This window comes from Chiloscyllium plagiosum, unplaced genomic scaffold, assembly GCF_037043375.1.
Source record: "Chiloscyllium plagiosum isolate Xiang-an unplaced genomic scaffold, Cpla_swu_hap1 HiC_scaffold_32, whole genome shotgun sequence".
Lineage (NCBI taxonomy): Eukaryota > Metazoa > Chordata > Chondrichthyes > Orectolobiformes > Hemiscylliidae > Chiloscyllium > Chiloscyllium plagiosum.
This window is the reverse complement of record NW_028270170.1, coordinates 503702-521320: the sequence shown is the minus strand read 5'-3', so window position 1 is coordinate 521320 and position 17619 is coordinate 503702. Positions and strand designations below refer to the sequence as shown.

The following is a 17619-nucleotide window of genomic DNA, read 5'->3' as shown; positions in this document are numbered from 1 at the left end:
ACCAAAACTGCACACAATACTCCAGATGCGGCCGCACCAGGGTCTTATACAACTGCAACAATGATCTCAGGACTCTGGAACTCAATTCCTCTACCAATAAAAGCCAGTACACCATATGCCTTCCTCACAGCACTATTTACCTGGGTGGCAACTTTCAGAGATCTGTGTACATGGACACCAAGATCCCTCTGCTCATCCACAATACCAAGTATCCGACCATTAGCCCAGTACCCCATCTTCTTGTTACTCTTACCAAAGTGAATCACTTCACACTTACCTACATTGAACTCCATTTGCCACCTTTCTGCCCAGCTCTGCAGCTTATCTATATCCCGCTGTAACCTGCCACATCCTTCCTCACTGTCAACAACTCCACCGATTTTCGTATCATCCGCAAACTTGCTCACCCAACCTTCTAGCCCCTCCTCCAGGTCATTTATAAAAGTGACAAACAGCAAAGGTCCCAAAACAGATCCTTGCGGAACACCGCTAGTAACTGCACTCCAAGATGAACCTTTACCATCAACTACTACCTTCTGTCTTCTTCCAGCCAGCCAATTCCTAATCCAAACCTCCAACTCACCCTCAATGCTATACCTCCGTATTTTTTGCAGTAACCTACCATGGGAACCTTATCAAACGCCTTACTAAAATCCATATACACCACATCTACCGCTTTATCCTCGTCCACCTCCTTAGTCACCTTCTCAAAGAATTCAATAAGGTTTGTGAGGCACGACCTGCCCTTCACAAAACCATGCTGACTATCCTTGATCACATTATTCCTATCCAGATGTTCATAAATCCTATCCCTTACAATTCTCTCTAAGACTTTGCCCACAACAGAAGTGAGACTCACCGGCCTATAGTTACTAGGGTTATCCCTACTCCCCTTCTTGAACAAGGGAACCACATTTGCTATCCTCCAGTCTTCTGGCACTACTCCTGTAGACAACGAGGACATAAAAATCAAGGCCAATGGCTCTGCAATCTCCTCCCTTGCTTCCCAGAGAATCCCAGGATAAATGCCATCAGGCCCAGGGGACTTATCTATTTTCACCCTTTCCAGAATTTCCAATACCTCTTCCATACATACCTCAAAGTCATCCATTCTAATTAATTGTGACTCAATATTCACATTGGCAACAATGTCCTGTTCCTGAGTGAATACTGACGAAAAGTATTCATTCAGTGTCTCCCCAATCTCTTCAGCCTCCACACGCAACTTCCCACTACTATCCTTGACTGGACCTATTCCTACCCTAGTCATTCTTTTATTCCTGACATACCTATAGAAAGCCTTAGGGTTTTCCCTAATCCTACCAACTAAGGACTTTTCATGTCCCCTCCTTGCTGCTCTTAGCTCTCTCTTCAGATCCTTCCTGGCTACCTTATAACTCTCAATCGCCCCAATTGAACCTTCATGCCTCATCTTTACATAGGCCATCCTCTTCCCTTTAACAAGGGATTCCAATTCCTTATTAAACCACGGCTCCCTCACACGACCCTTTCCTCCCTGCCTGACAGGTACATACTTATCAAAGACACTCAATAGTTGATCCTTGAACAAGCTCCACATATCAATTGCGCCCTTGTCTTGAAGCCTACTTTTCCAAGCCACGCATCCTAAGTCGTGCCTCACCGCATCATAATTTCCCTGCCCCCAGCTATAACTCTTGCCCTGCAGTGTACACTTATCCCTCTCCATCACCAGAGTAAAAGTCACCGAATTGTGGTCACTGTCCCCAAAGTGCTCACCTTTCTCCAACACCTGGCCTGGTTCGTTACCCAGAACCAAATCCAGTATGGCCTCACCTTTTGTTGGCCTGTCTACATATTGTGTCAGGAAACTCCTGCACACATTGGACAAACATCGACCCATCTAACGAACTTGAGCTATAGCTTTCCCAGTCAATATCTGGAAAGTTAAAGTCCCCCATAACAGCCACCCTATTACTTTCACTCTTCTCCTGAATCATCCTCGCAATCCTTTCTTCTACGGCTCTAGGACTATTAGGAGGCCTGTAGAAAAGTTGAAACTTTATTGCTGGAACAGCACAGCAGGTCAGGCAGCATCCAGGGAACAGGAGATTCGACGTTTCGGGCACAGGCCCTTCTTCAGGAATGAGCAGAGAGTGTTCAGCAGGAGAAGATAAAAGGTAGGGAGGAGGGACTTGGAGGAGGGGCGTTGGAAATGTGATAGGTGGAAAGAGGTCAAGGTGAGGGTGATAGGTCGGAGTAGGATGGAGGCGGAGAGGTCAAGAAGAAGACTGCAGGTCAGGAAGGCGGTGCCGGGCTGGAGGGATCCGGCTGAGACAAGGTGGGTGGGGGGAGGGGGGATGAAGAAACTGGTGAAGTCCAAGTTCATCCCCTGTGGTTGGAGGGTTCCCAGTCGGAAGATAATACGCTTCTCCTCCGACCGTCGGGTTGTTGTGGTTTGGCGGTGGATGAGTCCAATGACCTGCATATCCTCGGTGGAGTGGGAGGGGGAGTTGAAATGCTGTGCTACAGGTTGGTTGGGTTGGTTCGTCCGGGTGGCCCAGAGGTGCTCTCTGAATCGCTCCGCAAGTAGGCGGCCTGTCTCCCCAATATAGAGGAGGCCACACCGGCTGCAGCGGATGCAGTAGATGATGTGGGTGGAGGTGCAGGTGAATCTGTGGCGGATATGAAAGTTTCCTTTGGGGCCTTGGAGAGAAGTGAGGGGGGAGGTGTGGGCGCAAGTGTTGCACCTCCTGCGGTTGCAAGGGAAGGTGCCGGGAGTGGAGGTTGGGTCGGTGGGGGGTGTGGATCTGACAAGGGAGTCGCGGAGGGAGTGGTCTCTACGGAAAGCTGATAGGGGAGGGGAGGGAAATATATCCTTGGTGCTGGGGTCTGTTTGGAGGTGGCGGAAGTGACGGCGGATGATGCGCTGTACATGGAGATTGGTGTGGTGGTAGGTGAGGACCAGTGGGGTTCTGTCCTGGTGGCGGTTGGAGGGGCGGGGCTCAAGGGCGGAGGAGCGGGAAGTGGAGGAGATGCGGTGGAGGGCACCGTCGACCACGTCGGGGGGGAAATTGCGGTCCTTGAAGAAGGAGGCCATCTGTGTTGTACGTATTTTGAACTGGTCCTCCTGGGAGCAGATGCGACGGAGACGAAGGAATTGGGAGAATGGGATGGCGTTTTTACAGGGGGCAGGATGGGAGGAGGTGTAGTCCAGGTAGCTGTGGGAGTCGGTTGGTTTGTAGTAGATGTCCGTGTTGATTCGGTCGCCTGAGATAGAAACAGAAAGGTCTAGGAAGGGGAGGGAGGAGTCCGAGACTGTCCAGGTGAATTTGAGGTTGGGGTGGAAGGTGTTAGTGTAGTGGATGAACTGTTCAACCTCCTCGTGGGAGCACGAGGTAGCGCCGATACAGTCATCAATGTAGCGAAGGAAAAGATGGGGGGTGGGGCCAGTGTAGTTGCGGAAGATGGATTGTTCCACATACCCTACGAAGAGGCAGGCATAGCTGGGGCCCATGCGGGTGCCCATGGCTACTCCTTTTGTTTGGAGAAAGTGGGAGGATTGGAAAGAAAAGTTGTTCAGGGTGAGGACCAGTTCGGTCAGTCGAAGGAGGGTGTCGGTGGAAGGGTACTGGGTGGTACGGCGGGAAAGGAAGAAGCGGAGTGCTTTGAGTCCTTCGTGATGGGGGATGGAGGTGTACAGGGACTGGATGTCCATGGTGAAGATGAGGCGTTGGGGACCGGGGAAGCGGAAATCCTGGAGGAGGTGGAGGGCGTGGGTGGTGTCACGAACGTAGGTGGGGAGTTCTTGGACTAATGGGGACAGGACCGTGTCGAGGTATGCCGAGATGAGTTCGGTTGGGCAGGAGCAGGCTGAGACGATGGGTCGTCCGGGGCAGTCAGGTTTGGATTTTGGGCAGGAGGTAGAAACGGGCGGTGCGGGGTTGTGGGACTATGAGGTTGGAGGCGGTGGATGGGAGGTCCCCTGAGGTGATGAGGTTATGGATGGTCTGGGAGATGATGGTTTGGTGGTGGGGGGGTGGGGTCATGGTCAAGGGGACGGTAGGAGGAGGTATCTGCGAGCTGGCGTTTGGCCTCAGCGGTGTAAAGGTCAGTGCGCCAAACTACTACTGCGCCTCCCTTGTCAGCTGGTTTGATGGTGAGGTTGGGGTTGGAACGGAGGGAGTGGAGGGCTGCGCGTTCCGAGGGTGAGAGGTTGGAGTGGGTGGGAGGGGTGGGGGAGTTCAGGTAGCGGTTAATATCGCGGCGGCAGTTTGCTATGAAGAGGTCGAGGACAGGTAGGAGGCCAGCACGGGGTGTCCAGGTGGACGGGGTGTGTTGGAGGTGGGAGAAGGGGTCGTCAGAGGGTGGGCGAGAGTCTTGATTGAAGAAGAAGGCGCGGAGGCGAAGGCGGCGGAAGAATTGTTCGGTGTCACTCCGTGTATTGAATTCATTGACCCGAGAACGTGTGGGAACAAAGGTGAGACCTCTGCTGAGGACTGATCTTTCAAGGACTCAAAGCACTCCGCTTCTTCCTTTCCCGCCGTACCACCCAGTACCCTTCCACCGACACCCTCCTTCGACTGACCGAACTGGTCCTCACCCTGAACAACTTTTCTTTCCAATCCTCCCACTTTCTCCAAACAAAAGGAGTAGCCATGGGCACCCGAATGGGCCCCAGTTATGCCTGCCTCTTCGTAGGGTATGTGGAACAATCCATCTTCCGCAACTACACTGGCCCCACCCCCCATCTTTTCCTTCGCTACATTGATGACTGTATCGGCGCTACCTCGTGCTCCCACGAGGAGGTTGAACAGTTCATCCACTACACTAACACCTTCCACCCCAAACCTCAAATTCACCTGGACAGTCTCGGACTCCTCCCTCCCCTTCCTAGACCTTTCTGTTTCTATCTCAGGCGACCGAATCAACACGGACATCTACTACAAACCAACCGACTCCCACAGCTACCTGGACTACACCTCCTCCCATCCTGCCCCCTGTAAAAACGCCATCCCATTCTCCCAATTCCTTCGTCTCCGCCGCATCTGCTCCCAGGAGGACCAGTTCAAAATACGTACAACACAGATGGCCTCCTTCTTCAAGGACCGCAATTTCCCCCCCGACGTGGTCGACGGTGCCCTCCACCGCATCTCCTCCACTTCCCGCTCCTCCGCCCTTGAGCCCCGCCCCTCCAACCGCCACCAGGACAGAACCCCACTGGTCCTCACCTACCACCACACCAATCTCCATGTACAGCGCATCATCCGCCGTCACTTCCGCCACCTCCAAACAGACCCCAGCACCAAGGATATATTTCCCTCCCCTCCCCTATCAGCTTTCCGTAGAGACCACTCCCTCCGCGACTCCCTTGTCAGATCCACACCCCCCACCGACCCAACCTCCACTCCCGGCACCTTCCCTTGCAACCGCAGGAGGTGCAACACTTGCGCCCACACCTCCCCCCTCACTTCTCTCCAAGGCCCCAAAGGAAACTTTCATATCCGCCACAGATTCACCTGCACCTCCACCCACATCATCTACTGCATCCGCTGCAGCCGGTGTGGCCTCCTCTATATTGGGGAGACAGGCCGCCTACTTGTGGAGCGATTCAGAGAGCACCTCTGGGCCACCCGGACGAACCAACCCAACCAACCTGTAGCACAGCATTTCAACTCCCCCTCCCACTCCACCGAGGATATGCAGGTCATTGGACTCATCCACCGCCAAACCACAACAACCCGACGGTCGGAGGAGGAGCGTCTTATCTTCCGACTGGGAACCCTCCAACCACAGGGGATGAACTTGGACTTCACCAGTTTCTTCATCCCCCCTCCCCCCACCTTGTCTCAGCCGGATCCCTCCAGCCCGGCACCGCCTTCCTGACCTGCAGTCTTCTTCTTGACCTCTCCGCCTCCATCCTACTCCGACCTATCACCCTCACCTTGACCTCTTTCCACCTATCACATTTGCAACGCCCCTCCTCCAAGTCCCTCCTCCCTACCTTTTATCTTCTCCTGCTGAACACTCTCTGCTCATTCCTGAAGAAGGGCCTGTGCCCGAAACGTCGAATCTCCTGTTCCCTGGATGCTGCCTGACCTGCTGTGCTGTTCCAGCAATAAAGTTTCAACTTTGATCTCCAGCATCTGCAGACCTCACTTTCTCCTCCGGCCTGTAGAAAACTCCTAACAGGGTGACCTCACCTTTCCTATTCCTAACCTCAGCCCAAACTACCTCAGATGGCGAGTCTACATCCATCGTCCTTTCCCCCGCTGTAATACTATCTTTGACAAGCAATGCCACACCTCCCCCTCTTTTACCCCCACCTCTGACCCTACTCAAACATTTAAACCCTGGAACCTGCAACAGCCAATCCTGTCCCTGTTCTACTCATGTCTCCGTAATAGCCACAACATCGAAATCCCAGGTACCAACCCACGCTTCAAGTTCACCTACTTTATTTCGTATACTTCTTGCATTGAAGTATACACACCTCAAGCCACACATCTGCTACCCTTGTCCCTCTACCTGGAAGTGGTCATAGGTTTGGAAAGTGCTATTAGAGGATCTTTGGTGAATTTCTGCAGTGCATCTTGTAGGTAGTATAAACTACTGCTACTGAACTTTGGTAGTGTAGGAGGGGATTTTATGGGCATAAAGCCAATCAAGTGGGCTACTTGATCTGGATGGTGTCAAGTTTCTTGAGTGCTGTTGGGGCTGCACTCATCCAGGCAAGTGGAGAGTATTCCATCACACTCCTGACTTGTACCTTGTAGATGGTGGATAGGCTATGATGGGGAGTCAGGTGGTGTATTACTCGCTGCAGACGTTCTAGCCTCTGACTGTCTTTATGCGATGAGTTCAGTTGAGTTTTTGGTCAATGATAACTCCCACGTTGTTGACTGTGGGGGATTCACTGATAGTAACACTACTTAATGTCAAAAGGCAGTGGCCAGATCGTCTCTTATTAGTGACGGTCATGGCCTGGCATTTGCGTGGCACAAATATTACTTGCCAATTATCAACCCAAGCTTGGATATTGTCCAGATCTTGTTGCATTTGGACATGGACTGTTTCAGTGTCTGAGCAGTCACAAATGGTGCTGAACATTGCACAATCACTGGCGAACATCACCACTTCAGACATATGATGGAGGGAAGGTCATTGATGAAGCAGGACATTACCCTGAGTAACTCCTGATGAGATGCCCTGGAGCTGAGATGACTGACCACCAACACCACGACCATCTCACTATGTGTCAGTTAGGACTCTAACCACCAGAGAATTTGTCCCCCCAAATATCCATTGATTCCAGTTTTGCTCGAGCTCCTTGATGCCACACTTGATCAAATGCAGCCTTAATGTCAAGGGCTGTCATTCTCACCTCACCTCTGGAATTCAGCTCTTTTGTCCCTGTTTGAACCAAGGCTGTAATGAGGTCAGGAACTGAGTGGCCCTGACAAACCCAAACAGGAGGCCACTGAAGTGATTGTTGCTGCACAGATGCTGCTTGATAGCATTGTTGATGACATCTTCCATTAATTTACTGATGATTGAGAGTAGGCTGATGGGGTGGTAATTGGCCAGATAGAATTTGTCCAGCTTTTTGTGTACTGGACAAACCTGGGCAATTTTCCACATTGTCAGGTAGATGCCAACATCGTAATTGTACTTGAACAGCTTGTCTCGGGAAGCGGCAAGTTCTGAAGCACAAATCTTCAGACTATTGCTGGAATATTGTCAGGGCCCGTAGCCTTTGCAGTATCCAATGTCTCTAACCGTTGCTTGATATCACATGGAGTGAACTGAATTGGCTGAAGACTGGTATCTTTAATGCTGGAAACCACTGGAAGAGGCAGAGATGGATCATCCACTCGGCACTTCTGACTGAAGATTGCTATGAAAACACAAATGTGCTGGGCTCTTTCATCATTGAGGATGAGAATAGTTATGGAGCTTCCTTCTCCAGTGAGTTGCTTAATCATCCATCACCATTGACAACCCGATGTGGCAGGACTTCAGACCTTAGGTCTGATTCGCTGGTTATGGAATTGCTTAGCTCTGTTATGACTTGTCACTTACAATATTTGATGGCTTCACCAGATTGAAACTTCAACTTCAGATATGATTGATGCTGCTCATGGCACGCCCTCCTGTACTCTCCATTGAAGAGGGTTGAGCCCAGGTTTAATAGCAATGGTTAAATAGGGGATATGCCAGGTCACAAGGTTACAAATGGTGCTGGAGTACAATTCTGCTGCTGTTGATGGTCTGCAGCACCTCATGGATGCCCAGTCTTGAGTTGCTCGATCTGTTTGAAGTCTGTCCTATTTAGTAGCAATAATACAGTAAACGTTTGGTATTTCAGGCATATAATTTTTGCCGGTTTATCGAGTGTGCCAGTTCATAAGGTGCCAGATAAAACAAAGTTAGCTGTAGATCACGTCCATTAGCTCTCCTTTGTTGAATGTAGGGGGAGGCAATGACACCGAAACAGGCCATTTGGCACAACCATTTATGCTCCACTTAAGACGCTTTCCATTCTTCCTCATCTAAATCCAACATTGTTTCCCTTCATTCCCATCTCCTTTATGTAGTTATTCAGCTTTCCCATAGAAATATTTCTATACCAGTCACCTCAATCACTCTCTGTGGATGTGAGTTTAACATCTGCACCACACCCTGCTTAAAGTTGCTTCTGCATTCCCGATTGAATGTCTTGGTTACTACTTTATATTGACGACTTCCAGAGAAAATGTTTCTCTGTACTAAGTATATCTAAATCTCCCATGATTTTTAAATGCTTCTATTAATTAGATCACTCCCTCAGCTATCTTTTTCCAATGGAAGTGACACAACTGGTCAATGTTTTCATCATATGCATTTGTAATGTCTAATTTAACTAAAAGCATCTCTGACAATGCAACACTCCCATTCGAGTCTGACTTCAGTTGTGGGTAATTGGTTGAAGATGATTATAAAAGATAGGATTTATGGACATTTCGAGAGGGAAAAGTTGATAAGGGATCATCAGCATGGTTCTGTGTGAGGAAAATAGTGTCTCACAAACTTGGTAGTTTTTTGAGGAAGTTACCAAAAGTATTGTTTACTTGGATTTTAATGAAGCCTTTGACGCAAGCAGGAGGGATATGGGCCAGAGGTATGCAAGCAGGACTAGTTTAACTTGGGATTATGTTCTGCATGGACTGGTTGGACTGAAGAGTCGAGAGTGTGGTGCTGGAAAAGCACAGCAGGTCAGTCAGCATCCAAGGAGCAGAAAAATCAACGTTTTGGACAAAAGCCCTTCATCAGGAATTTTTTGATCCAGAAAGCGTAGAAAGATGTCAGAGATGGTCTGGCTGAATTTAAGGTCGGGGTGGAATGTGTTGGTGAAGTTGATGAACTGTTCGACCTCCTCGTGGGAGCAGGTTGAACATTTCATCAACTTCACCAACACATTCCACCCCAACCTTAAGTCAATAGACAATAGACAATAGGTGTAGGAGTAGGCCATTCTGCCCTTCGAGCCTGCACCACCATTCAATATGACCATGGCTGATCATCCTTAATCAGTATCCTGTTCCTGCTTTATCTCCATAACCCTTGATTCCACTATCTTTGAGAGCTCTATCCAACTCTTTCTTAAATGAATCCAGAGACTGGGCCTCCACTGCCCTCTAGGGAAGAGCATTCCACACAGCCACCACTCTCTGGGTGAAGAAGTTTCTCCTCATCTCTGTCCTAAATGGTCTACCCAGTATTTTTAAACTGTGCCCTCTGGTTCGGCACTCACCCATCAGCGGAAACATGTTTCCTGCCGCCAGAGTGTCCAAACCTTTAATAATCTTATATGTCTCAATCAGACCCCCTCTCAGTCTTCTAAACTCAAGGGTATACAAGCCCAGTCGCTCCATCTTTCAGTGTAAGGTAATCCCGCCATTCCAGGAATTGACCTTGTGAACCTACGCTGCACTCCCTCAATAGCCAGAATGTCTTTCCTCAAATTTGGAGACCAGAACTGCACACAGTACTCTAGGTGTGGTCTCACCAGGGCCCTGTACAGCTGCAGAAGAACCTCTTTGCTTCTATACTCAATCCCTCTTGTTATGAAGGCCAGCATGCTATTAGCCTTCTTCACTACCTGCTGTACCTGCATGCTTACCTTCATTGACTGATGTACAAGAACACCCAGACCTCTCTGTATTGCCCCTTTACCTAAATTGATTCCATTTATGTAGTAATCTGCCTTCCTGTTCTTGCCACCAAAGTGGATAACCATACATTTATCCACATTAAACTGCATCTGCCATGCATCTGACCACTCACCTAACTTGTCCAGGTCACCCTGTAATCTCCAACACCCTCATCACATTTCACCCTGCCACCCAGCTTAGTATCATCAGCAAATTTGCTAATGTTATTGCTAATACCATCTTCTATATCATTAACATATATTATAAAAAGCTGCGGTCCTAGTACTGATCCCTCCGGTACCCTACTGGTCACTGCCTGCCATTCCGAAATGGAGCCGTTTATCACTACTCTGTTTCCTATCAGCCAACCAACTTTCAATCCAAGTTAGTACTTTGCCCCTAATACCATGCACCCTAATTTTACTCACTAACCTCCTATGTGGGACTTTATCAAAAGCTTTCTGAAAGTCCAGGTACACCACATCCACTGGATCTCCCTCGTCCATCTTCAGAGTTACATCCTCAAAAATTTCCAGAAGATTAGTCAAGCATGATTTCCCCTTCATAAACCCATGCTGACTCTGACCTATCCTGTTACTACTATCCAGATGTGTCGTAATTTCATCCTTTATAATAGACTCCAGCATTTTTCCCACCACTGAGGTCAGACTAACTGATCTATAATTTCCTGCTTTCTCTCTCCCACCTTTCTTAAAAAGTGGTATAACATTAGCCACCCTCCAATCCGCAGGAACTGATCCCAAATCTATTGAACTTTGGAAAATAATCACCAATGCATCCACAATTTCTCGAGCCACCTCCTTTAGTAACTTGGGATGTAGACCATCAGGCCCCGGGGACTTATTGACCTTCAGACCTATCAGTCTCTCCAACACCAATTCCTGGCAAATATAAATTCCCTTAAGTTCAGGTCCTTCAGCCACTGTTACCTCAGGGAGATTGCTTGTGTCTTCCCCAGTGAACACAGATCTGAAGTACCAATTCAATTCTTCTGCCATTTCTTTGTTCCCCATAATATATTCCCCTGTTTCTGTATTCAAGGGCCCAATTTTAGTCTTCACCATTTTTTTGCTTTTCACATACCTAAAAAAGCTTACTCTACATCCCCTGATTCTAGGTCCCCCCGTGCAAGGGACTGAATATCATCCCTTACCAACATGGCCACCCCACCCCCTCTGCCCATCAGTCTGTCCTTGCGATAGCAAGGACATCAATGTAGCGGAGGAAAAGGTGGGGAGTGGTGCCGGTGTAACTGCGGAAGACAGATTGTTCCATGTAACCGACAAAGAGACAGGCATAGCTGGGGCCCTTGCGAGTGCCCATTGCTACCCTTTCGTTTAGAGGAATTGGGAGGACCCGAAGGAGAAATTGTTGAGGGTGAGGACCAGTTCAGCCAAACGAATAAAAGTGTCAGTGGAAGGGTACTGGTGGGGACGTTGGGAGAGGAAGAAAGGGAGGGTTTGAAGGCCCTGGTCATGGCGGATGGAGGTGTATAAGGACTGGATGTTCATGGTGAAGATGAGGTGTTGTGGGCCGGGGAATTAGAAGTCTTGGAGGAGGTGGAGGGCATGGGTGGTATCCCAACATATGTGGGGAGTATCTGGTATGGGGGGCAGGACAGTATTGAGATATGTGGAGATGAATTTGGTAGGGCAGAAGCAGGCTGAGACGATAGGTCAGCCGGGTAGTCAGGCTTGTGGATCTTGGGTAGGAGGAAAAATTGGGTGGTGCAGGGTTCCTGAACCATTAGGTTGGAAGCTGTGGGTGGGAGATCCCCTGAGGTGATGAGGTTGTGTACAGTCTGGGAGGTGGTGGTTTGGGAGGTGAGGTCGTGGTTGAGGGGGGCAATAGGAGGAGGTGTCTTCGAGTTGGCGCCTGGCTTCAGTGGTGTAGAGGTCAGTGCGCCAAACTACCTCAATTACCCCCCTTGTCTGCTGGTTTGATGGTGTGTTTGGGGTTGGAGCAGAGGGAGTGGAGGGCTGTGCGTTGTGAGGGTGAGAGGTTGGATTTGGGGTGGGGGGGGTGGACAGGCTGAGGCAGTTAATGTCTAGGCAGCAGTTGGAAATAAAGAAGTTGAGGACAGGTAACAGACTGGCACGGGGTGTCCAGATGGATGGGGTGTGTTGGAGGTGGGCAAAGGGGTCTTTAGAAAATGGGCGGGAGTCTTGATTGAAAAAGTGAGCTCAGAGGCGGAGGCAGCGGAAGAAGTGTTCAACGTCAAACATGTATTGAATTTGTTGATGCGTGAACGGAGGGGGATGAAGGGAAGGCCTTTGCTGAGGACTGATCGTTCATCCTCAGTGAGGGGAGGTTTGGGGGGATAGTAAAAACTCGGCAGGGCTGGGTGCTAGGACCTGGTATAGGGCTGGAGCTGGGAGCGGAGACTACAACTGGAGTGGGTGTGGTGGGGGTTGACATCATTTGCAGAAGTGATGCTCACCCCAGGGTTGTGGGGCCGGGGAGAGTGACAGTTGGACTGAAGGGTCTGCTTCCATGCTTTGACTGTGACTATAATGGAGATTACCCTAGCTTATGTGTTTGAATTTTGGGGGTTCAACTTTGAACCCAAAAACTTGACTCAGAGTAATATAGCACTAATGTCAATGGGTTTTGGTTAAACTAAGAATTGTTCTTGACTGTAGATATTGCATGTATTCTAAAATGGCAAACTGAGAGTAGTGTGGATCTTGCAGCTGCTCCTAAGATTATTTCTAAGTCTCTTACAGTTGTTATATTTCAGTAGAATAAAATTTTTCACTTTAATTCTAAAAATAAACACGTGATTTCCTTTTAAAATGGAGTTGTGTTAACAGAAGGTTTGGAAAGGTCTACACATATCTTAATTCTAGAGTTCTTACAGTTGTTACACTTCAGTAGTATAAGATTTTTATTTTGATTCACTGGAGCATAGAAGGTTATGGGGGGACCTTGCAGAGGTTTAGAAGATCATGAGAGGTGTTGATAAGGTGTCTTTTGCCTAGGGTGGGGGATTTCAAGACCAGGGAGCACATTTTTAATGTGTGAGAGGAGAAAGATTTAAAAAAGACAGAGTGGTTTATGTGTGGAATGAAATTCCAGAGAAAGTGTTGGATACAAGTACAGTTACAACGTTTAAAAGAAATCTAGATAAGCCCATGAATAAGAAATGCTTGGAGGGATGTAGACTAAGTGCAGGCAAGTGGGACTAGTTTGGTTTGGGATTATGGTTGGCAAGGACCGGTTGGACTTAAGGGTCTGTTTCTGTACTGTATGACTTTATATAATCCTCAAGCCAAATCTTTACAATAGTTCATATTATGTAATTTATCCGTGTCATTTGTTTGATGGGTCTGTAGCTCAGTATCACAAAAATGTACAGCACAGAAAAAGGCCTTTTGGCCCATCACATCTGCACCACCTAACTATTCTAATTCCGTATTACATTATTTTTGCTTTCTTGAAACCCAACTGAAGCTCACCATTTCAGATCTTGCTGGTATTTGGAAAATGATTCAGAAGCCAGGTTAAAACTTTGACTCATGGATAGTATTCCTTGCACCTCTCAGACTCAGATTTCAGTGAAGAGACCAGGTGGAAAGCATAAACATACTTGATTTGATGCTGACTAGATGCTGATTCTGGGTAATGATACTACAATATTCAGTATCTTGATTTAAATGTAAATTAAACTCAATAGCTCCTGCACACCACTACAGTTTGAGCAGATGCATATAATTTAATATACAACACAAAGCATCATAGCAGACTGAATTCCACCAATAAACTCAATTTGTACATTCCCAACATCTCTGATGCACTCAAAGCAGTGTCCATAAATAGCTCATGTCAAAATGTGAAATCCCTTGCAAATTGAAGTCAGGATGTTTGTTGGTATCAAGGTTCAGGTTCTGTTAAAAAATGTGTGACAAACCCAGGGATTGCCTACAGTTTTTCTTATGGTTAGTGACCCAGCATCATCTCATAAATGAATCAATTAACTCTTACTTTTACTTTAAGTTACTGTGTCATAGGTTTAATGGGTTGAAATGCCAATCATAAGACAGTTGAGTATTTAAATAAAAATAGTCATTCCATAACTCTCTCTACTTAGTATAATGGTCTCATCATTAAAGAACTCAAAGGCTCAGGAATTAATCTGCTTGACTGAAATGTTAAAACAGTTAACTGAGGAGGTGACTGCTGATCAATCACATAGCTTGTTATAAATGATTGTATAAAATTCAATGGAATATTCAGAAACCAATTAAAAGTATGGACTCACCTCCAAACTGTCACTGCCATCAGCTTCTCGGTCAATAATATCAAAAATATCTTCGTGGATTTTTTCACCCTACTCAAAGAAAAAAAGAAAGGACTTGACCACATCTTTAAAATAAAGGATTTCTCACAAAGCAGCTAACAAACAATAAATAAAACTAAGAACTGCAGATTCTGGGGATCTGAAACAAAATCAGAAATTGCTGGTGACTCTTCATCAAACTCCGCTTTCTTCCGATAGATGCTGCCAGACCTGCTGGGTTTTGCCAGCAATTTCTTTTTCTGTAACAATAAATAAACTCTGAAAGTATGTACAAGGAGTATGACAGATAAGGCAGATAAAGTTAAAGTTTGTATTAGACTGTAAGATATAGAGGCAGAATTAGGCCGTACAGCCCATCAAATCTGCTCTGCTATTCAATCACGGCTGATGTATTTCTCAATCCCATTCGCCTGCCTTCTCCCCATAATCCTTGATCCCCTTATTAGTCAAAAACCTATCTCCGACTCAAATGCATTCAATGACTTGGCCTCTACAGCAATGAATTCCACAGATTAACCACCATCTGGCTGAAGAAATTCCACACCTCAGTTCTAAACAGTCACCCCTTAAATTCTGAAGCTATACCTTCAGGTGCTAGTCTCTCCTACTAGTGGAAATATCATCTCCATGTCTACTCTATCCAGGCTTCTCAGTAACCTGTAAGTTTCAATCAGAAGCCCCTCAGCCTTTTAAATTCCAACAATTACAGACCGCTCTTAATACCGCAAGCCCTTCAACCCAGGAATCATTCTCGCAAACCTTCTATGGATCCTCACTCTAAAGGTAGCACATCCACCCTTAGATACATGGTCCAAAACTGCTCACAATTATCCAAATGCAGTCTGACCACAGTCTTAAACAACCTCAGCAGTATATCTCTGCTCTTGTATTCTAGCCCTCTTGAACGCTGCATTTGTGTTCCTAACTGATAACTGAACCTGCATGTTAACCTTAAGAAAATCCTGAACTAGGTCTTCCAAGTCCCTTTGTGCTTCAGATATCTGAAGCCTTTCCTCTTTTAGAAAATACTGTATGTCTCTATTCTTCCTACCAAAGTGCACAACCTCACACTTTTCCACAATTTCTTCCATTTGCCACTTCATTCATTAATATATATATATATATATATATATATATATTATAAAACAATGCTGTTGTAGCGATAACAGAGATTTGGTTGAGAGAGAGACACAAGACTGGCAGCTTATTTTCTGGGGATCCACTTTGTTAGGTACGTCCAGGACAGAGGAGAATGATTTAGAGGAGAATGTAGACAACACAAACACTGGGGGAGCTGTGGATAGTGAGGAGGATTGCCAGAGGACACCAGAATATAGGCTGGCTGGAGACTTGGGCAGAAAAATGCCAGATGGAATTTAATCCAGACAAACATGAGATGATGCGTTTTGGGAGAGCTAATGCAGGAGGGAAGTATACTGTAAATACAGAATGCTCAGTAGCAACATATACAAGCATCGAGACATACAGGTCCACAGTTCCCTGAAAATGGTAACACAAGTAGATAAGGTGGTCAAGAAAGCATATGGCATTTTTTTTTAGATTACTTACAATGTGGAAACAGGCCCTTCGGCCCAACAAGTCCACACCGACCCGCCGAAGCGCACCCACCCATACCCGGAGGAATCCCACGCAGACACGGGGAGAATGTGCAAACTCCACACAGTCAGTCGCCTGAGGCGGGAATTGAACCCAGGTCTCTGGCGCTGTGAGGCAGCAGTGCTAACCACTGTGCCACCGTGCCGCCCACATGCTTGGCCTTGGTCAGTGGATACAGTATAAAAATTGGCAAGCCACATTGCAGCTGCACAGAATTTTAGTTATAGAGTTGTAGAGTCGTAATGCTGTACAGCATGAAAACAGACCCATCAGTTCAACTTGTCCATGTTGACAAGATATCTTATATAAATCTAGTCCCATTTGTCAGCATTTGACCCATATCTCTCTGAACCCTTCTTATTCATGTACCCATTCAGATACCTTTTAAATGCTGTAATTGTACCAGCCTCCACCACTTCCTTTAGCAGCTTGCTCCAGACACACACCACCCTCTGTGTGAAGAGATTGCCCCTTAGTTCCTTTTAAAAACTTTCCCCCTCACCTTAAACATACATCCTCTAGTTTTAGGTTCCCACCCCCAGGGAAAAGACAGTGTCTATTCACTCTATCCATGCCCCTATAAGGTCACTCCTCAGCCTCCAATGCTCCAGAGAAAATTGCCCCAGCCCATTCAGCCTGTGCCCATAGCTGAAACCCTCTAACCCTGACAACATCCTTGTAAATCTTTTCTGAACCATTCCAAGTTTCACAACATCCTTCCTATAGCAGGGAGATCAGAATTCAACGCAATATTCCAAAAGTGTCCTAATCAATGTCTTGTACAGCCGCAACATGACCTCCCAACTCCTTTACTCAATGCACTGACCAATAAAGGTAAGCATATCAAATGCCTTCTTCACTACCCAGTCTACCTGGTACTCCACTTTCGAGGAACTATGAATCTGCACTCCAAGGTCTCTTTGTTCAGCAACACTCCCCAGGACCTTGCCATTAAGTCCTGCGCTGATTTGCTTTTCCAAAATGCAGCATCTCACGTTTATCTAAATTGAACTCCAGCTGCCACTCCTTGGTCCATTCGCCTAGCTAATCAAGATCCTGTTGTATTGTGAAGTAACCTTCTTCGCTGTCCACTATAATTCTAATTTTGGTGTCATGTGCAAACTTACTAACCATATCTCCTATGTTCACATCAAAATTATTTATATAAATGACGAAAAGCAGTCGCCACATTTGTGTACAGTTCTGGTTGCCACACCACTAGCGGATGCTGAGGCTTTGGAGGGACGTACAGAAACAGATTACCAGGATGTTGCCTGGTTTGGAGGGTATTAACTAAGAGAGAGATTGACCAAACTTCATTTGTTTTCACTTTAACGTCAAAGGATGATGGGTAACCTGATAGAAATTTACAAAATTATGACAGGCACGAATAATCGGAGTCTTCTTCCCAGGTTAGAGATGTCATTTACTAATGATACAGGTTTAAAGGTAAAGGGGGGTAGGTTTAAAGGAGATGTGAGAGGTAAGTTTTTTTTAAAACACAGAGGT

General features: G+C 46.9%; 1 protein-coding gene across 1 annotated transcript in view; it reads right to left on the bottom strand.

The window, feature by feature from the left end:
• Nucleotides 1-17619, bottom strand: part of tubg1 (tubulin, gamma 1) — an 80747-nt gene that overhangs the window by 37376 nt on the left and 25752 nt on the right. The window contains exon 4 of the mRNA XM_043721584.2: nucleotides 14455-14523. Coding sequence (XP_043577519.1) covers nucleotides 14455-14523 — 69 coding nt within the window. The remainder of the gene's footprint in view (nucleotides 1-14454; nucleotides 14524-17619) is intronic.